The sequence below is a fragment of the Sarcophilus harrisii genome, chromosome X, assembly GCF_902635505.1.
Source record: "Sarcophilus harrisii chromosome X, mSarHar1.11, whole genome shotgun sequence".
Classification (NCBI taxonomy): Eukaryota; Metazoa; Chordata; class Mammalia; order Dasyuromorphia; family Dasyuridae; genus Sarcophilus; species Sarcophilus harrisii.
The window spans coordinates 80,332,999-80,353,604 of record NC_045432.1 but is presented as its reverse complement, the minus strand read 5'-3'; the positions used below and the strand labels follow the sequence as shown (position 1 = coordinate 80,353,604).

The following is a 20,606-nucleotide window of genomic DNA, read 5'->3' as shown; positions in this document are numbered from 1 at the left end:
TTTAAGGTATTCCTGCCCAGGGCCTCTCCCTCCCAATCCTCCGTTTCCAGATTTTCCCAGCCTCTCCCAGGGCTCGGAGCTTTCAAAAACTCCCCGGCCAGGAGCAGAGAACCGGGAGCCAGAGAGCTGAGAGAGGGCCACCTCCTCCGGGCTGCCCGCCTGAGTTTTCCTTTCTCATGTCAGCCGGTCAGAGGGGAAGGGGGCGGGGGAGGGGAAGGCGGCTGTCGGGCGGGACGCCGTGCCCGGTTCCTCCCCTGCCCCGTGGAGATGCCCTGGTACCCACAGCGCTCCGCCGGAGGCATCCGTGTGTGTCCACGGCAACAGGATGTGGGGATTACAGCACAAGCCGCCTCTTGATTGGCGGGGGCGAGTTTGAATTTGCTCAGAGGCTCGGAGCTCCTGCAAGCCCTCCTCTCTTCCTCTCTCCTCCCCCCCCTCCCTGCCAGAACTAAAGCAGCAATGGAGGGAAGCCACCCAGTGTTGGTGCTCCTCCCGGGGAGTAGCCTTTCCCGGGGCCCCAGGGACGTGCGGCATGGGAGGGACCGGGCAGGTGCCAGTCTCGGGAGGGCTCATTTGGGGCTCGCTCTCTCTCCTTTTTTTTGTTTTTTAGCCGTCTTTCCCATCAACCTGTCTGCCTCGGCCCAGCTCCCACCCGGGAGCCGGTCCCCAGCCCCCCCCTCCCCCCATGGGGCGTCCCTCCCCCGCCTCCCACCTGGGCTCCTGGGGCTGGGAGGATCTCGGGCCGCAGTCCCCAGCCCCGAGCCCCCGGGAGGGCCGGCTCGCTGGGGTTCGAGTTTTCCTGCTCCCTTATTTTTAGCTGCTGACTCACAACTCCTGGCATCCGGGGCTGGGGCTAGCGGGCTGGGCTGGGGGGCTATTAATAGAGCAGTTGCCGAGCTCCAACCCAGTTCGGTTTCAGGGCCACGTGAAACTGGGTTCCGGCTCCATCTCGTGCCCTTTGGGGATGGCAGGGACCCAGACAGTGGCCAGGACGGCTACTCCGCCCCAGAGCCCGGGAGCGAAGCCCTTGGGGACCCTCGGGAGCGGCGCCTCGCCCGGCACCCCAAAGGCCCGGCGGGCTCAGAATCGGGGCTCCCCGCGGGGGGAGGGCCCCCTGTTCCAGGAGGTCCTGGGCCCAGAGCCTCCTAGTCCTGGAGCAAAGGCCGGCTGCTCCCTCCCTCCTTTGAGGCTCCCCGTGGGGAGCCGGTGATCCTGGGACCCGAGGCCAGGGAGGAAGAGGCTGAAGTCCCACAACCAAGAGACTGGCCAGAGGAGCCGTAGATCAGCCTCCTCAGCTGAAATGGGGGGAGGGGGAGAAACTAGCAGGTTTTCAGCACCTCAGTTCAGTCCAAGAGCGCGTATTCTAGGCTGGGTGGTAGAGATAAGGTCTGCGGGGAAACCCCCCCCCCCCAGCCACGGTTTACCAGGGTGGGGGGGGGGGTGGTGCAACAGGAAAATACAGAATAAGGTAGGGAGAGAGGGCCCCGAGGCTTAGGGGAGGCTCTCGGCAGAGGGAGGCGCGGGGCTCCGTTTTGCCGGAGGTTCCCAGGCAGAGGCAGAGGCAGGAGGTTGTGTGAAGAACAGTGAGAAGACCAGTTTGGCTGAGCCCCGCCAGAAGGGGGCGTGGGGGGAGCTGCGAGGCTCTACCCTTAGACCCAGGCCGGGAAGGGTTTGTGATGCTAATGTGGGGCCGGCGCATTTTCTCCTAGAGGCAATAATAGGGAACCACCGGCCCTTGCCCTGGGTCTGGGTAGGGACCCGACTGGGGTTTAGGAAACCGTGGGAACAATAGAGGGGAGAGACGGGAAGCAGTGGCGGGTACTGAGACAGTCGGGGCACGAGGGGCTGGGGCTGGGGCCAGACTGGCCAGGGTTTGACGAGGGGCTCAACGGGGACAGTGAGGAAGTGGGCGGAGCCTCGGTGCCCCCCCCCCCCCACGGAGCCGGGGGTGGCGGCCGGCCCCTGATGTCTCTGTTCCCAGCCCTTCTTCCCTCTGCTTCCCACCCCGGAGAAACCAGCAAGAGCCGTTTTTTCCTGCCCGAGCCCCAGATCGCGCTGCTCCGGCCGCCACCCCCGGCTCCGTGGGGGGGTCTCCAGGGCACCTGCGCCGGTTGGCACGGCTGCCAGCGGGCGGGGCGGGGGCGGGCGGGGGCGGGCGCCGAGCCGCCCGCCCCCCCCACCTCCAGTCGTTCCCGCGGCCTTCTTGGCCACGAGGCTGCCCCCCGAGGACGGAGCAGGGGGGAGCCGCAGGGGAAGGCGAGTGGGCTCCGTCAGCGGCTCCATGTTGCCGGGGCCGGAGCTCCGGGCTCGGGCGGGAGCGGAGCCGGGAGCTCGAGGCAACAGTCAGCAGATGGGGGGCAGCGGCAACACCCACTCACCTCCCCTGCCGGAGACCTCGGCTCCCGACGTGGCTGGGGAAGGGAGAGGGTGGGAACATCCCACCGCACTCCCCCCCCCCCCTTCGGCGCCGACTCAGGCCTTGCTGTTGCTTAGCAACAAGCGACCACCTGCAGGTGTGCGGGGTTGCTCTTAACCTTGGCAGGGGGCTGCTCTCGGGAGCCCGAGCGGCGGCCCCCTTCTTCTGGGTGGAGCCGGACTCGCCACCATTGAGACAGCCCCCTCCCCCCTCCCCGCCCCATCGGCCTGCTTCGTTTTCCAGAGTGGGAAAGTGAGGCTGGGAGCGGGGAGGAGCATCCACGGCACTGACAGGCCCCAAACCCGGATTTCCTGCCAGGCCCAACCCGGGGACGGGGCTACCAGAGCATCCTGGTCCCCAGAATCTGACGGAGGGGGAAGGGCGCGAAGCCCTCAAGCCCCATTGGCCGGGCTGGGAAACCCAGGGTCCCACCGCCGGCCAAGCCGGTGTGTCGGGGTGGGCTTTAGTCATTGCCGGGGCCGGGAAAGGATCTGCCCCCCTCGTCCCCTTCTCCCGCTGGGTCCAGGCTGAGCTCTCTGACCGGAGCCCCAGGGATGAAGACCCTGTCAGTCTCACCTAGTTGTTCCTTACATTTTAAGAGACTCCCCAGAGACGCTAACGGCTCCCCCTTTGTCCCTCCAGGATCGGGGGGGGGGGGAGGCAGAGGGGCCCGTGTCCGGGTAGCCCTAGGGTCCGAGCAAGGGTCCGATGCTCCAGGCTGGGAATGTTGGCCGAGCGCCCGTCAGCGACTTTGTGAATGGTCCCGGAGCCACGTCCACGGGCTTAGCCCTTCACAGTCCAGGGTTTCCCAAGGGATCTGCTGGGGAACCTCGGGCACTGCTTCCCAGTCTGCTGGAGTTCCCCTACAGGTCCCAGCGGGAGTGGCCCCTCGGGAGGCTTCCTCTCAGGGAGGTTGTTTCCATGGCCTAGAGACATCTGAGGGGCTTTAGCCGGCCCCTGACCCTCCCTGGACCATTAGTTCCCTCTCCCTTAGAAACAGAGGCCTATTTGGAGTGTCAGGTAAGAAGCTAGAGTTCCAGGCTAGCGGGAGGCGGGGGACCTCTCTTTCCTCCCCCATTCCCGGGAGACCATGGGAAAGAGTCCAAAAAAGCTTGGACTTGGGGGGTGGAGTTGGGGTCAGGGTCAGGGTCGTTGGAGGGCTCAGCAGCCCACCTTCCCTTGGCCTTCCACCTGTCCCTAGGTCCAAATGAAAGCTCCTCCTCCGAGCCCCTCTCCCAAGCTTCCAAGTCCTTGGCCCTTGGCCTTCCTAGCTCTCCCTCCCCATTCCCGGGCTTTGTGCCTCAGTTACAGAAGCCTCCCATCCCCATTAGCTTTCCCCTTCGTGCTTTTCCCCTCCTCAGTTCTGTTCTCTCTGGGATCCCAGAGCTTAAAAGAGCTGGGACGGAGCCGCAGCACCCGCCGGTGGGGATATTGCTCTTGGGAAGGGGGGGGGGGGTCTCAGTGACCTTACTCATTGGAGCCCAGAAACCTGTCACTTGGATTTGTGCGCAGCTCGGGGGAGCTCAACCTACCGGCTTTAGGGTCTTCCCCACAGTCCTCACGTCCCCCTGGAAAGGGGGCTGTCGACACCCCAGGACAAGCCCGTGGGCCGTGGGGGTGACTCTGCTGGGCGGCTCCCCGGCAAACGAGGTGTTAGATGACTGGGGCTCCCTTCCCAGCTTGGCTCCAGTCCGGGTCCTGTAGCCTCGGCTTTCCTGGCCTCCGAGAGGCAGGGAGGCCAAGAAGATGCACTGGACGGTGAGGGTGGGTGAGAGCAAAAGGCGGGACTGGCGGTCTGGACGAGTCGGCCAGAGGTCGGGGTGAGCCTGATCGTACGAGGGTCTCGAAGGGAGCCGACTGGTGCTGGGGAGGGAGAGCAGGCAGTGGGACGACGGGTGGGCAGGGAGTAGCAGACGAATATATCTTCCCATCCGGAGGACCTCCCCCCCCCATCTCCCCAGGCCCCTGGGTCTCATCTCCATCCTCGGGGGCTTCACCCCCGTGGCGAGCACCAGAGTTGCCAAGCTTCTCGTGGTTCCATCCTCAAGAAGAGTGGGCAAAGACCCTGGTGACTCTGGGAGGGGGCACAAAGAAGCCCGAGGCTGAAGCGGCTCCGAGGTCTGGCCCCCCCCCCCCCCGCCCCGATCCTTCTTCCAAGTGCGCCGTCCCCCAAGATTTCAGGAGCTGGGTTGAGAGAGTGAGGGGGGGGGAAGGGGCTTCCAAGCAGGGGAGGGGGAGGGGGCAGGCAGCGCCGGTTGCCTTTGCCTCGGTCCCTTTAAGGAGCTGCTGTTTAGCATTCCTGCTGCTGCTGCTGCCTCTGCCCGAATCTGCGCGCTGATTGGCTGAGAGCAACTGCTCTGGGAGCCAGGGAGAGATGCTCTTGATTCCACTCGGCTCCATCCTGGGGACCAGAGCAGGCGCGGTCCTCTCAGGAGCCAGCCTTCCCTTCCTCCCGGTCCCTCCCCCTAGCCACCTCTGGGCCTGGGCCCAGGAGCCACCACAGGCGACACGGAGCCACCGGTGCTGGAGGGGGAGCCGTGGGGTCGGGGCAGCGTCGGGGCAGAGGCCCCGGGACGTCCGCCCGGCCCCAGGCCCCGCTCGGCCCGAGCTCCCCCCCGGGTCCCCCCTCCTGCCTGGCCGGAGCCCTGCGATTGTGCCCGGGAGCCCGGCGGGGTCGAGGTGGCCGGAGGCTGGGGGGGCCGAGCGGCGGGGGCAAGTGCCATGCACAAACACCACCACTGCTGCAAGTGCCCGGAGTGCTACGAGGTGACACGCCTGGCTGCTCTCAGGCGCCTCGAACCGCCCGGCTACGGGGATTGGCAGGTGCCCGACCCCTACGGAGGAGGGGGCGGCAATGGGGGCGGCGGGGGCTACGGGGGCTACAGCTCCCAGACCTTGCCCTCCCAGGCGGGGGCCGCCCCCACCCCTCGAACCAAAGCCAAACTCATCCCCACAGGCCGGGACGTGGGGCCTGTGACCCCTAAACCCGGCCCGGGCAAGAGCACCCCCAAACTGAACGGCAGTGGCCCCGGCTGGTGGCCCGAGTGCACCTGCACCAACCGGGACTGGTATGAACAGGTATGGACCGGGGGGGAGAGGGGAGCTGTGGGGGGGGGCGCTCAGGAAATTGGAGGGTTGGGGGACTGAAGATGGCAGTGTGAGGGAACCGAAGCTTCAGAGAAGATATCAATGCAGCTGGGGAGAAGGGAGTGAGTGTGTGTGTGCGCGCGCGCGCGTGTGTGTGTGTGTGTGGCCATTTGGGGAGAATTTCAGGGGCCCCGTGTGTGAGGGGCACCCCATAAGGGCAAATTTCCCCCAGTTTGGGTGTCAGATTTTTGCCTCTATGTGTATGTATGTTGGGGAGGGGGCGCATCTCCGGGGGAGAAGGAGGATTGTGGGTTTCTCGTGTGTGTGTGTGTGTGTGTGTGTGTGTGTGTGTGTGTGTGGGAGAAAGGCGATTCTATGGATTTCCATGTGCCTGTGTGCACGTCTGTAGCTAGATGCCTGTGAGCTCCCTCTGCACAGGTCTCTTTGTGTGTGTGTGTGTGTGTGTGTGTGTGTGTGTGTGTGTGTGTGTGTGTGGGTGAGTGTGTGTGTGGGGGTGGGTGTGGGTGTGTGGGTGTCTTTCTGCATGATATGTTTCTAAGGGCTCTTACGGCTCAATGTATGTATCTGCTGGCATGTGGCCGTGCGTGTGAGTGTGAGTGTGAGTGCGTGTGCGTGTGAGCGAGTGTGAGCGCGCGTGTGTGGTATCTGCCCGCGGTGAGCCGTTCGATGGGCAGGGGAGGGACGGGAGGTAGCCAACACCTCAGAGGCTGGGGGGGGGCGCCCGCTCGGTAGCAGCGCCCCGTCGCCCGGCCCGGCGGAGGTGGGCAGATGGAGCGATTCTATTGTCCGAGATGTTCCGTGGGCCTCCTCGCCGGCTCCTTTGTCTCCGGCACGTCGGCTCAGTCTGGGGAGTAGGGGGTGGGGGAAGGACAAGGGCAACCACGGGGGGGGGGAAGGGGGGGAGACAAGCAGGGCCAGCTCCCTCTTCGGGCCCCCCAACGGCACGGTGCCCGGTGGAAGGCAAGATGCCCCGGTGTGGAGGACTGCCCCGGTGTGCCACGTCCCTCCCTCGGCTGCCGCCCGATGGGTCGCAGCCGTCTCCCCCTGCCCCTGCCTCCGTCCCGCTCGCCAGCTCCCTGGGTGCCGGGCACAACCCCGGCTTCTCCCCCCAGCCCAGCCACCAGCTTAGAAAATGGAAGGAGCATGTGTGTGAGGCAGCAAAATGGAGTCTGGACCGGCGGAACCAGGGCCCTGGCATGCCACGCATGGCGGGAGGAAGGGGGCGGACGTCCATGTCTGCCCATGGCTCCGGGTCGGGGCCCTCCCGACGAGCCGGGAGGGGGAGCTCGGGGCGGGGTGGGGTGGCAGCTGAGGGCTCCCCAGCTCCCGCCCGTCGGCTGGAACAGCCGACGTCCGGGGCTCTCGGTTCCCCAGGAAGGACGGGAGCGCGGGGAGGGAGGCTGGCCAGCTCTCTTGCTCCCCGGCCTCCTCCGTCCAACCTGCAGCCTCCTATCTTTGTACCTTTGGCTCTCTGTCCTCCCCCCTTAACCCTCCCGGTCCCATCGGCCCCTCCCCCCTCCCCCCATGCCATGCCATGCCTGGAGGCTGGAGTGGGCTCAGGGAGGGGAGCAGAACCTGCCTGGGAGCATCCTGGCCGGGGATCGGGGCCGGGGGGAGCTCTGGATCCCCCCCCCCGCCCCCGCCCACACATGCGGCCCGAAGCTCAGTTGTGTAGAGAGATGGGGGGCGGGGGGAGGGCCAGGGCCGGGGCGGGTGAAGCCGGCCCGAGACTCGGCAGGACATGTGTGTGCACACATGTGCCCGGCCCCACGTATGTGCGGCCGCCCGGCCCTCCGGCCCCGAGGGCGGGCGGCGTGGCTGGGGCTGGGACAAGCCAGAAGCAGCCACTTCTCCGCTGCCCACGGGTGCCGGGCCGGGGGGGGGGGGGGGAGCTGGGAAAGAGCTGGGGGCCACCCCATCGCTGCCGCGATCCCCTCTCCCATCTCCACTTAGAACAGAGGACGAGGGCGCCGGGGTGGGGGGGCATCCCCCTCCCTCCTCCCCCTCCCACCACCCCCTCCGATTTCCTTGGTGCTCAGTCTCCTCTCCTCCCTGCTGCTTCAGGGGCTGCCGGCTTTTCTTGGGCTGATCCCAAGTGTGAGGGATGTGGGGCCCTGGGGAAAAGGCTGGGAGGAGGCACGGGGGCGAGTGCCGGCACTGGCGGGGGCGGGGAGCCGGCTGTCGGGCTCCGCGGGCTGTGTTCCCACGGGAGAGATGGCCATGTGTGTGATCGCGGCCCGGGGGGGTCCGGGTGTCAGCGGCCGCCTCCCAGAGCCCAGGCTGCCCTTTTGTTCTTTGGGGAGTCACCGCTAGCCCCCGGGGCTGCTCCACCCAGAGGGGGCTGGAGCTCCATCAGCAGCAATGCGGCGTGGCCCCGGCTTGTCCGACGTAGGGGACGTGAGCCCCGGCCTCCCCCCCCCCCCCCGGCCCCGTGGGCCCCAGCCCTAGAAAAGGGAGTAGGGCCAGGGGTCTGAGCTCAGGCACCAGGGAGCAGGCTGCAGCGTGGTCGGACGGGGGCCCGGGCCCCTTGTATTCACTGTGGGGGTGGGGATGGGCAGTGGTTTCTGACGTGGATGGTTCTGGCGGAGAAGGGCCTGGGAGTCAGTTCCCAGCCTTGGAGGGTCAGGGCCAGGTGGCCCCCCGGGGGGAGGGGAAGCAAAAGGGAGAGGACCCATTCCCTTCTCCCACGGTGCTCTGTCTCTGCCCTCAGGCTAGCCCTGCCCCCATCTTGGTGAATGCAGAGACCCTGGAGCCCAGTCTCTCGGTGAGTGTGCCCCTCTGGTCTGAACTGGGGTCGCTGCTCTGGCCAAGTGTCCTGGTCCTGAGAGGGCCATGTGTGAGTGTCTGTGTGTGTGTGTGTGTGTGTGTGTGTTTGTGTGTGTGTGTGTGTTTCTTGGAGCAGAAGACAGAGTGAATTAAGTTGCCAGTCAGTTCCATCTTTCCCAACAGTCTCTCTCCCCAAACCCCCTCCCCCTTGTCTGTAGATTTAGGCTCCTCTGCTCTGGGGAGCGGAGGGGTGGTGGGAGGTTAGGAAGGCAGGATGATGGGTGGGTGGGAGGAGGGGAGAATAGGAAGGCACTTGAGGAACTGTCTGTGTCTCTCCCCAGGTAAATGGCAGTGATGGGATGTTCAAATACGAGGAGATTGTGTTGGAACGGGTAAGTGCATTCTGGGAACACAGACGTAGGGGCTGAGCTCACAAGGAGAAGGCGATCTTTAAGAAGAAAGGGGGTTCAGGCCACATCTGTGCCAAAGGCTGTTGCTAAAAGGGCCGCAGTATACCAAACCCCTGGGGAAACCGAGGTCCCCTGTCATGGTCCCACAGCCTGAGCCACAGAGGCCTGGGGGCTCAGAAACCCCGAGCTCCAAGGTGACTTCTGCAAGCAGCCCAAAGTTTCCGTTCCCTGTCCCCCCTCCCGTCATCTCCCTTCACCTCCCCCAGGGAAGGCCCAGAGCCCTCTGCCTTCTTAGCACTGGGCCCAGGAATCCCACCTGCAGGCCAAACGTCCCCGGCACCCTCCTCGTGGCGGCCCCCCAGATCTGGCCCACCGGCCGAGAGCCCACAAGGCTGAGGGGTTGGCATAGTGCATCTGTATAAGTGACGTGGCCACCCGTGGACCTCCCGAGTCTCTCGCGCCATGCATTTGGCCCCACTCCCCCTCCCACCTCTCTGACCACCAGGAGACCCGGTCCCAAGGAGGGAAGGGGAAGCTCAGGGAGCCTGTTGTTCATCCCCTCCCTGAGCAGTTCCTTCTTTCTCCCTAACCCCCCCAGGGGAACTCGGGCCTGGGCTTCAGCATCGCAGGGGGGATAGACAACCCACACATCCCCGAAGACCCGGGCATCTTCATCACCAAGATCATCCCCGGCGGGGCAGCTGCCATGGATGGGAGGCTGGGGTGAGCCGGAGGAGGGGAGACGTTCGGGGCCGGTTTTCTGCCCGCTCGGCCCAGCTTGTGCTGCCTGCCCCCCGTCCCCTACCCCGAGCCAGGCTGGCAGGGTCTTCAGCAAGTGCTCTGCCACAGCCCTTGCAGAGAGGAGCTAGCCCCGGTGGGGATCCCAGGACCGAGTTGGGGATCCCAGGACCAAGTTAGGCCCCGGCCCTCCAGCTTCATCTGCTTGTGTGACTTGGGACAAATGGCTCCCCTTCAGAGTTGTAGTTTCCTCAGCTATAGAGGATAACAGGTGCCCTATGGTGAGGCCCAGAGAGTGGCCAGGCAGACAGGGCTGTAGTCGGGGGAAAGGGGAGGACCCGGTGGGTGCTGAAGTGTCCCACGGGGGGATTCTGCAGGGTGAACGACTGCGTGCTGAGGGTGAATGAGGTGGACGTCTCTGAGGTTGTCCACAGCCGGGCTGTGGAGGCCCTCAAGGAGGCCGGCCCTGTCGTGCGCCTGGTGGTGAGGAGGAGGCAGCCACCGCCTGAGACCGTGGTGGAGGTCAACCTGCTTAAGGGACCCAAAGGTGTGCTGACTCCCGTGGGCCTCTTCCCCCCGAAGCTTATTCACCTGGATGGGCAGAGAGGGGGAGGGCTGGCATACAATGGCAGTGGGGGGGCTGGCCTCTACAGGGTAGGGGGCCGGAGGAGAGGTGGCTCCCCTAAAAGGAAAGTCTCCCTGGGACTGAGTCACCAGGGGTGGCTTTGGGAAGGTGGGACTCGAGTCTGGCAGACTTAGCTTTCATTCCCTAATGTTCTGACTGGGGGTACACTGAGGAGCAGGGGTGGCCACTAATCAGATCTCTGCCTCTCTTCTCCTCCCCCCCCCCTCACTTGCCACCTCCCCTGGCCCTGTTCTCTTGTTCCAGGCTTGGGCTTTAGCATCGCAGGGGGGATTGGGAACCAGCACATCCCTGGAGACAACAGTATTTACATCACAAAAATCATTGAGGGAGGTGCTGCCCAGAAGGATGGCCGACTACAGATCGGGGACCGGCTGCTGGCGGTGAGACCCTGGGGAGGGGTGGTTATGCCGGGCCTCTCTAATGGGGGATGGACGCTGGATACTGGGAAGTCTTGGAGAGAACTCTCCCCATCCAAAAATGTCATCAAGTGTGGTTTTTCATTTTATTTTTTTTTTGGGGGGGGGAAGGCTCATGGTCCGGGGGCCCCAGCTCCGTTTGAGCTGAAATTCTTATTTGGGAGGTGGGTTCCACCTCAGGGTCGGCTCCCACTTGGATCACAGGATAATAGTAGATTTGGAGCCAGAAGAAACTGCCAAGGCCCCGCCATTCCAACGTCCCTGGTTCCTAAGCTCAAGTTTCACCTTCGGGAAGCCACCGCCAGTGACTGGGTCCCAGGGAGACGCTCCTCTTGGAGGAGTCCCCCACTCCTTCAGGCCCCCTATCCCGCAGAGGCCGGGCTCCCCCTTCTCCCGCTGCGTGCCAGCCCTCCCTCCCTCTGTCCACCCAGGTGAACAACACCAACCTGCAGGACGTGCGGCATGAGGAAGCTGTGGCGTCCCTGAAAAATACGTCCGACATGGTCTATCTGAAAGTGGCCAAGCCAGGCAGCGTGCACCTCAATGACATGTACGCGCCGCCTGACTACGCCAGCAGTACGTATCTGCCGGCCCTCAGCCCCGGCCGCCAGCCTTGACCCCTGTCCTGAGTAACGGGTTTCCCTTTCTTTGGAGGCGAGACTTTGGCCATAGAGCAATGAGATGGGCGGATCAGGCCTTTGAACAGTCCCCGGCCTTTGGGTGGGGGTGTGGAGAAGCTGGGGGATACTTAGGCTGAGGGGGGTGGGAGGGAAGGGAGAAAGGCAGTCCCTGACTCTTCTCTCCCTTCTCCTACTCCAGCTTTCTCTGCCTTGGCTGACAACCACATAAGCCATAATTCCAGCCTGGGCTACCTAGGGGCCGGGGAGAGCAAGGTCAGCTATCCTGCTCCTTCCCAGGTTCCCCCAGCCCGCTACTCCCCCATCCCTCGGCACATGTTGGGTGAGGAGGACTTCACCAGGTAAGAACCTGCCCTTGGTGTGTTGGAGGTGCTGCAGGGGCTAGGATGGCAGAGTGTCAGTGGGGGACAGCCCCCCCCACTGGGTCACCTGGTTGTAGAGCAGAGACAAAGTGGAGGTGGGCCCTGCCCTTCCCCCGGGCCCTCTTCTCCCAGTTCTTCCCTTCTCTGTGTTCTTTCTGGCCCTCACCCTCTGATCTTAGAGCCCCAGGCCCATCCCTGTTCTCTTGGCCTTCCGAGTTCAGTCCCCTTTGTCTGCCCTTTCACCCCTTTGGCTCCTGGCACTCCCCTGGGACTTTATTCTCCCTTGCAGCCTTCTTTTCCTCCTTCCCTTTCCCCCTTCCCAGCTAGCTCCCCTCCTTTCTCTCTCTTTCTCCCGTTTCCTCCGTCTGGTCTCTTGTCTTTCCCTTTTCCCTCCTCGGTCGAAAGTGTTGGATTTGGAGTCCCAGGCCCCGTCCAGCTCCTTGGTAACTGGGCGCAGTTGGGCAAGTGGCTCCCACCCTGTGTGCCTCAGCTTCCTTTTCTGCCAAATCAGGGGGTGCCCTAGAGAGTCTCAGAGGGCGGCGCTTCCAGCCCTGCCAAGCCTGGGACCTGGTGGCCCGGTTCCTCCCTTCCCATCCACCCTTCAAGGAGACAGTCTCTAGTGACTCGGAAGAAGACTTGCAGGGGGTGCTTTTGTGCGAGTTGGAATTGGGGGTGGGGTGGGAACTCAGCAGGGGGGCAAAAGATGGGGAGAGGTTGTCGGGGTCTGGAGATGGTCCGTAAATTACAAAAGGGCTGGTTTTGTTGTCCGTTAGGGTTGGGTCGCGGAGGCGCCTTACACCGGTTATGGCCCTCCGTTGAACGCTCAGGTCGGGGCCGCAAGAGGCGCCCTCCCGCCCCGACCCCCCTGGAGGTGGAACGTTGGGTCTCGATGTCTGTGGTATTCCTGCCTCCCTCCCCCATACGCGGTCTGGAGTCCTATGGCATTCTCTTCCCCCACCTGAAGGGGGCACTGCCTGAGCCCTTCCCCCACCCCTTCCAGCTGGAACGATTGGCTCAAGGGCGCATGCTCAGTTAACTGTCGGAAGTGGCGCTTGTGCACTCGTAAAGGCCCAAGGGCAACGGCGAGCTCGAGGCCCACTGGCAGGCGTTTTCAGGTCTAGTCTGTGGTCAAGGCCAGGTGTCGAGGACCGAAGCCGCTGTGAGGGGAGCCCCGCGAGGCTAACCCCAGTTTCGTCTGGGAGCCTCGGGGGAGCTTCTCCACGGCGGCTCGACCTGGCCGTCCCGGCGGGAAGGGGAAGGAGGATGAGGAAGAGGAGAAGAAGGAGAAGGAAGAAGCGAAGGAGGAGGAGGATGAGGAAGAGAGAGGACCAGGAGCCACTGGACAAGGAGCACGAAGAGGAGGAAGCAGAAGAAGAGGACCAAGAGGAGGAGGAGGAGCTGGAGCCCCCCATCAGGGAAGAAGAAGAGGAAGAAGAAGAGGTAGAGGAGGAGGAAGAAGAGGACCAGTTAGAGGAGGAGGAGGAAGTGGAAGAAGAGGAGGAGGAGGAAGAGGAGGAAGAGAAGGAAGAGTGGGGGCGGTTGCTGTTCTAGAAGCAGCCAGGCCGGCGTGGCACCTGCGGGAGTGGCGGCTGACCAATCAAAAGAGGATGCTAAGGGTGTGGTGGGAGAGAAGGGGGGGGGAGGGGAGGAAGACCAGAAAGAGGACCAGGAAGGCCAGGAGAAGGAGGATGACGGCGCCAACAGCCCCCGCGACAGCGATGAAGATGACCGAGACCATGACTACGACCACCACGACCGCCGCAACCACGACCGCCGCAACCACGCCCGTGACCACCATCGCATCGACCGCCATGACCGCGACTACCACACGGACCACAACGACCGCCACACGGACCACGATGACCACCACCGCACCCATGACTACCACACGGACCATAATGACCACGATGATGACGAAGATGACCGTTGCCTGGCCGCCGCCGCGGCCGCGGCCGCCGCCGCTGCCTACTTTCCCCGAGATAACGACTCCGACGAGACACTTTGAGAGCGCCAGTAGGGGCCCAGCCTGGGGCCCGTGGGAGGCCCCGCCCAAGCCTGGGCTGGTTTTTTGGCCTAGCTCCTCCAGAGCCCAGTCTCTCTGGGTGTGGCCCCCTAGCGCCCTCAGGCCCGAAGAGGATACCAGGTAGGAGCCAAGATGGCTGCCTTCACTGTGAGGAGAACCTTTCCTCACTTATCCCCTTCGCTCCCCTACTTGGCGGCCTAGGCTGTGATCTTTACATCCCAGGCACCGGCGATGGTTAAAGGCCTCACTTGCCCCAGTGTTTGGAGTTTTGGGGTTACTGTAGGCAGAGGAGGAGCAGCTCCTGGGCTCGGGGTTGAATGGGAGATTTATTATTTATGTATACCCACCTCCGGCCCATGGCAAAGAGAACTGGGACCCGCGGGGCCGCTTCCCGTTGAGCTTCCCAAAGCGTTGGTGATTTTGGAGTTGGTTCTGTGACCCTCCCCCCCAAATTAGAGCATTCTTCCTGGAGGAGTCCCAACCCTTCTTTCTTTTCTGCCCCTCCCCCCAAGACAACAGGTAGCAGGCAAATGGGAGCTCTGATGTGAAGGAGCTCGGGTCAGCGTTTCAGATGGGAAAGAAGCTTAGGAAGCCTTTGCTTCCACCGCTACGAGGCTCCGGTTGCTTGGGCTGCTGGGTTTCAGTTCAGTAGCACATCTGCTAATAGGAAAACTTCTGTGGGTGCTAGCATCTTCCCTGCCTCCATAAGCTAATACCCCAATTTCAGGACCTTTGTCCTTCTGCGGAGAGGATCTCAATGGAGCGGCTCTTCTAAAAAACCCCGTTTGGGGGAACGCCTGATAGGCTTCGGGGGGCAGCTGCCTGCCTGAAGCCCCCCCCCTTAGTTCCCTGGCCACTTGAGGCTGATCCCTGTGTTCCTTCCCACCAGGGAGCCCCGGAAGATCGTTTTGCACAAAGGCTCCACAGGCCTGGGCTTCAACATTGTAGGTGGAGAAGACGGAGAGGGCATTTTTGTGTCCTTCATCCTGGCTGGAGGCCCGGCTGACCTGAGTGGGGAGCTGCGCCGAGGAGACCGAATTCTCTCTGTGAGTGGGCAGGGGAAGGACGGGCCTGGGGTGGGATGGGGATGGGGGTGGGTGCGGGCCAATCTTTAATCGTAAAGGGGGAAGGGGGTGGGGGGCGTCCCGGGGTCTTCTGCGCCTCAGGCCGGGGGAGCCCAGGGGGGACCGCGCCGTCCTCCTGTTGCCCGCCCTCGGGGCCGCGGCGAGGATGGGCTCATGGCTGCTCTTTCCGAACAGGTGAACGGGGTGAACCTGAGGAACGCCACCCACGAGCAAGCGGCCGCGGCTCTGAAGCGGGCCGGCCAGTCGGTCACCATCGTGGCCCAGTACAGACCGGAAGGTAGGAGACCGAGGTCGCCCCCTCCCCCTGGGATCTGGGCCGCCGCTGCCGCGAGGGGCCTGAGGTGGGGGGAGGAGGGAGGCGAGGCGCCGAGGGAGGGAGTCGGTGTCCCCTGCCTTGCGGGGGGGGGGGGGGGGGGGGGGGGGGGGGGGGGGGGGGGGGGGCAGGCCACGCCCTTCCCTTGGAAGTGGCCTTTGAGCGGACTTCAGCGTTCGGGACTCTCGCGCTCTCTTTGTGTTCGCCCGGGGGGCGGGGCCGTTATGCAAATGAGGCAAGGGGCCGCCCGTGGCCCAGGTGCCCCCGAGGCTCACCTCGGGCGGGGGAGGGGCGGGCCCGCGGGCGCCGATTGGCGGGGGCGGGGCGGCCCGGGGCGGAGTCCCGCCTCCTGACCCGTGGCGGGCGGGGTAGAGCGGGCCCAGCCCCGCCTTCTCGCGCTGCCGCCGCCGCCTCCGGCTCCGGCTCCTCCTCCCGCGGCTCCCCCTCCCGCGCTCCCCGCTTTGTGTCCCCGGCCTCCCGCGCGGGACGTACGGACGGAGACCCGGCGGGCTACCCAGAGCGACGGGCGCTTCCCCGGCTCGAGGCCCCGGGGCCCGCACAGGTGAGCCGGGGGTGAGGGTGGGGCGGGCCGAGAGTTCGAGACCTCAGTTTCCCCACGGCCCGTCCCCACCGGCGGCTTCTGCCGCTGCTGGGCCCCGGGCGCCTACCTCCGGCGGGCGCCGGGATCTCTCTCAAGTCCGGGCCCTGCGGGAGGGAGAAGAAAAGATGGAGGGCACCCGAAGGGGTAGAAGGACCCGGTAGGGATGGGACGTCGGGTGCTGCTCTGCACCGCCGCCCCCCCCCCCCCCAATTCTGGCGTGTGGCAGTTCCCAGCTCAGCAGCCTGTCTTCCCCCAAGTCCTCCATCCCACCCCTCCCCCACGCCGGCTCGTGCCCGGCCCTAGCTTCCCCAGCCTGATGCTTTGGGTAAACGGGGGTGGGGAGGGGGGAGCAGCTGTGACGCTGCCTTAGTCGCCCCACCACCACTTGTCCGGCCAACTTTGCCTTCGGAAGCCTCTTCGTTTTGTCTCGGGGCTGCTTCGTGAAACTCCTTCCCTCCCGGATGGAGCTTGGGGGGAGGGGGAGGGCCCCGGAGGTTCCCCAGCCCCCGGGCTTGTCCCGGAGGTGCGGCGGGAGGGGGGGGGGGGAGCGGAGCAGGTTCCCTGGGCTCTTAAGTCGCTTGTGGGAAGAGAGGGCTTGGCTCCCTCCCGGGGACTCCCAGTCGGAAGGCACCTGGAAGGCCAAAAAGGAGGGTGGCCCCTCCCTGCGGGGCTGCTGCTCTTAGCCCCCACCTTGCCTGATGGAGGGCACCCGCGCTGGGAGCCGGGGCTTTGTGCCTCTCGGCGTTGGGGTGGCCCCGCGGCAGGGGGCAGGGGGGCGGGGGGGCGGGGGAGCGCCCGGCCCGAGGGAAAGCTTTTTCCTTGCCTGGTGCTGTGGAGGCGGCCTCCTGAGCTCCCCTAACAGGTGGTCATTCAGTCTTTCAGCGGGCGCACCTCTCACAACCTGGGCAGCTGGCACCCAAACGGTCTTTGGGTTCAGGGAAAGCAGCTATTTCCCAGACGGGCTCTGTGGCCTGGGGTTCCCAGGGACAGTTGGGCACTCTAGGCCTCCGCCAGTGGGCACTTGAAAGCCGTTTTGTGCTTTTGAAGCCCAAGATTCCCTTTGGCCTCCTCCCACTGGCTGTGCCGCCTCCCCCGTGGTAAATGCTGTTGATTCTTCCTCAAATTGGTCTACATTCTGGTTAGGCCTTCCTTGCCCTTCCCGGGAAGCGATTGAGCTCAGTGAGTGGGTCAGCCTCTTGGCTCCCTTACAGAGAGAGGTAGAGGCTGAGCCTCTGTGGAGGAAGGTTAGTTAAACAGCAGGCCTGCTTACCTAAGCCTGAAGACCATCAAGTCCCCCTGTGGCACGGAAAGGGGATTTTGGAGGCAGGGCGTTGAGGGAGAGAGCTAACGTGTCAGAAAAAGTAGCAAAGAGCTGGGCCTCTCCAGAGAAAAACCGGACAAGGAACAATCCAAGTCTGCCTCTCAAAACATTGGCCAGCAGGGGATGGCATGAGGAAGCCACACCTAGGAAGCACCTCGGGCCATGGATCCGGGGGCAGTCCGGGTCTCTGGAATAGTCTAGGCTACATGGAGACCAAATGGCTCTTCTTAATGTCCGGCTCCCCACCAGGGTCAGGCCAGCCTTCCGCGGTGGTCTGGCATCTCCACCACTTCCTGGCTGGTGACCTTGGTTGAGGCCCTTCCCTACCTTAATGGGAGGGCTTTCTGCCAGGTGACCTCTGAAGTCCTAGCTGCCTCCATTTTCAGAGCCTCTGCTCGCCATGTGTGAACTTACTCTTCCTCCAAGTAACTCATGCTCCAGCTAAATTGGATACCTCTGTTCCCTGGGTAGGTCTTGGGGGCCTTTTCCCTGCAGGCTGTCCCCTCCTTCCTTAGCCCCATTAAACATGGACTCTAGCGTCACCTGCTCCTTGAAGTCCCCCCCTTGGCTCGAGATTTGGGCTTCCCAGTGCTCCTTGCCTTTTTTTTTTTTTGTCCCACTCCCTGAGCATGATCCCCTCTAGTTTGTTTTATTTGGTCATGGGTCCCCACGTTTCCCCCCCCTCCCTCCCATACACACACAATTGTAAGCCATTTCTGCAGGTGACACGTGACTTTGTAGTGTTCCCAGCTCCCCCCCTTCTGAGCCTGGACAGATATTTCTGCAATGGAATCCTGGCAGGCAGGTCCCCAACAAAGTGGACCCAGGTGTCCAGATTGCAGGCTTCGCAGCTCGCTGAGGATTTCTGAGGTTCTCTTGGCCTTTGAGGTGCTGGCTTCCAGTAGGTCATGTTCTCATTCGCTCCATCAGGCTTCTTTTCCCGAGGCTTTAGTTCATCTCCTTTCCTTTAGGGCAGCTGCCAACAATTATTTTCCTGGGGGGAAAGGGTTTGGGGGGCCTGGGGGTTTCTTTTATAAGGGCTTTTGGGAAAGGGCCCTTTAGGGCGCCCAAAAAAAGGGGGGAACCCCGGAAAAATGAAAAAAAATTTTTCTTTTTAAAAGCTGGGCACTCCCCCCCCCCACCCCTTCCCTTCTTTTTTTTTTTTTTTCCCCTTTCCCCCTTCCCCTTTTTTTCCCTTTACCCTTTTTTCCCCCCCTTTTTCTCCTTCCCCTCCTTTCCCTTTTTTTTTTTCCCCCTTTCCCTCTTCCCCCTTTCCCCCCTTCCCCCTTTTTTTTTCCCCCCTTTCTTTTCCCTCTTCCCCCCCCCCCCCCCCCTTTTTTTTTCCCTTTCCCTTTCTCCCCCCCCTTTCCTTCCTCCCTTTCCTTCCCTTTTTTCCCCTCCCCCCCCCTCCTTCCCCTCCCTTTTCTCCCTTCCCCCCCTTCCCCCTTCCCCCCCCCCCCCCTTTCCTTCCCCCCTCCTTTTCCTTTTCTCCTTCCTTTTCCCCCCTTTTTCCTCCCCCTCCTCCCCTCCTTCCCCTTTTCTCCTCCTTTCCCCCTTCCCCTTTTTTTTCTTTTCCTCCCCTTTTTTTCCTTTTCCTTTTTTCCCCCCTCCCCCCTCTCCCTCCCTTTTCTTTTTTCCCTTTTCCCTCCCTTTTTCCTTCCCCCTTTTTCCCCCCTTTTTTTCCTTTTTTCCCCCCTTTTCCCCCCCCTTCTCCCCTTCCCTCCCCCTTTCCCCTTTTTCCCCCCCTTTTTTTTTTTCCCCCTTTCCCCCCTTCCCTTCCCCTTCCCTTCCCCCCCCCTTTTCCCTTTTCCCCTCCTCTCCTCTTCCCCCTTCCCCCCCCTCCCTTTCCTTTTCTTTTTCCCCTTTTTTTCTTCTCCTTTTTCTCTCCCTTCTTCTTTTTTCCCTTCCTTTTATTTTTTCCCTCTTTCTTCCCTTCCTTCCCTCTTTTCTCCCCCCCTTTTTTTTTCCCTTTTTTTCTCCCTTTTTCCCTTCCCTTTTTCCCCCCTTTTCCCCTTTTTTTTTCCCCTCCCTTTCCCTTTCTTTTTTCCCCTTCCCTTTTTTTCCCCTTCCCTTCCCCTTTTTTCCCCTTTCCTTTTTTCCCTTTTCCCCTTTTCCCCCTCCCCCCCCCCTTTTCCCTTTCCCCCTTTCCCCCTCCCCCTCCCTCCCCCCCCCCTCCCCTCCCTCCCCTCCCCCCCCCCCTCCCTCCCTCCCTCCCCTCCCCCCCCTCCCTCCCCCTCCCCCCCTCCCCTCCCCCCTCCCCCCCCTCCTCCCCTCCCTCCTCCCCCCCCCCCCCCCCTCCCTCCCCCTCCCCTCCCCCCTTCCCCTCCCCCCCCCCCCTCCCCCCCTCCTCCCCTCCCTCCCCCCCCCCCCCTCCCTCCTCCCCCCCCCCTCCCCCCCCTCCCCCTCCCCCCCCCCCCCCTCCCCTCCCCTCCCCTCCCTCCCCCCCCCCCTCCTCCCTCCCCCCCCCCCCCCCCCCCTCCCCTCCCCTCCCCCCTCCCCCCCCCTCCCCCCCTCCCTCCCCCCCTCCCTCCTCCCCCTCCCTCCCCCTCCCCTCCCCTCCCTTCCTCTTCCCTTCCTCTTCCTCTTCCCCTTCCCTTTCCTCTTCCTCTTCCTTTCCCTTTCCTCTCCCCCTTCCCTCTTCCTCTTCCTCTTCCTCTTCCTCTTCCTCTTCCCTCCTCTTCCTTCCCCTCTTCCTCTTCTAGTTGACAAAGCAGGCTGGGGGAGGAATTCGGACACGCTTTTGGGGGTTGGATCATCCTGCTCCCAGGGCTTGGCCCGGGACACATCCCTAGCTGGATGCCTTCCAGACCCTGCCTTTTAAGTAAAGTTAAAAATCACAAGGTAATTCACACATACTCCATACATGTGAAAGCATTAAAAAAGAAAAAAACCCAAACAACAGAAAATGGGAAAGAATCCAAAAAAGAAAGTGAGGAACAATTGCCCGACTTCCTCTTCCTGGCAGGTAAGTCAGGTTTAAGAACAGAGGCAGTGCCAAGCTCTGTGGTGCCTGTGGCCATTGCTCAGGCAGCAAAGGGGGAAGTCCCAGAGGAGTGGGCTGAAGGGCAGTGATGGGCCACGGCCTGGCAGCCTGGGAGTCATCCTCCAGCTTAGGTGAGGAGGCCTGGAAAGAGCCCAGCCTCCCCAGACTGTGGCCTCTCTTCTTTTTGTTGCAGTGGAATTCTGAATGAGGGGAGGCCATCATCTGGGAGGGAAGGGCCTTCCTCTTAAGGATACCTTGGTTCTCACTTGCTTTCAGCTTGCTCTTCCCTCAGTTTGGGTTTTTTACAACTATGGAGATTTTCTGGAAAGTTTGTGGCTCAGAATTCCAAGGCGAGTCCTAAATTGGTCACTTCAGTAAACCAGGAAGCAATCCTTTATGACTAGCACTCTGAACTGGGATGTAAAGTCCAGCTGGGTGGAGAGGGCTTGGGGCTGCTATTTACTTAAAAGCACCGGCTTCCCACCTCCTCCCATGATAGGAGAAGGAGCCCTTGCTCTCTTTAGGTTAGATCAGACGTTCCTAAACGGGGTCTACGGACTCATTAAAATTGGAAGGGAAGGGAACGGGGACCAATCTTTAAAACTTTTTCAAGGCGGGTTCTCTAGGTTCCCCCTAAAATTGCCGGAGGGTCCCGGCCCGGGTTTGAACCTCTTTGGGTGGAGGATGTAGCTGCTGCTGGCCCTTTGGCCAAAAGGAAGCTTTGGAAGCCTTTGTGAGAGGGGGTAATGGGGGTGGGTGGGTGTGTGAGGCTTCTCTGCC

General features: G+C 63.0%; 1 protein-coding gene across 6 annotated transcripts in view; it reads left to right on the top strand.

Annotated features, from left to right (window-relative positions):
• The first annotated feature begins 4,774 nt into the window (after positions 1-4,774).
• The window catches only part of DLG3 (discs large MAGUK scaffold protein 3), a 67,848-nt gene continuing 52,016 nt past the window's right edge, over positions 4,775-20,606 (top strand). For 3 of the 6 annotated variants that reach the window (XM_031944982.1, XM_031944981.1, XM_031944980.1), the window contains exons 1-10: positions 5,138-5,494; positions 8,235-8,288; positions 8,632-8,682; positions 9,299-9,423; positions 9,816-9,985; positions 10,328-10,464; positions 10,932-11,076; positions 11,320-11,479; positions 14,413-14,569; positions 14,783-14,885. In XM_031944982.1, coding sequence (XP_031800842.1) covers positions 5,138-5,494; positions 8,235-8,288; positions 8,632-8,682; positions 9,299-9,423; positions 9,816-9,985; positions 10,328-10,464; positions 10,932-11,076; positions 11,320-11,479; positions 14,413-14,569; positions 14,783-14,885 — 1,459 coding nt within the window. Of the gene's footprint in view, positions 5,495-8,234; positions 8,289-8,631; positions 8,683-9,298; positions 9,424-9,815; positions 9,986-10,327; positions 10,465-10,931; positions 11,077-11,319; positions 11,480-13,415; positions 13,644-14,412; positions 14,570-14,782; positions 14,886-15,332; positions 15,484-20,606 lie in introns of those variants that run through there. The other 3 variants (XM_031944979.1, XM_031944983.1, XM_031944984.1) reach the window with 3 other exon arrangements.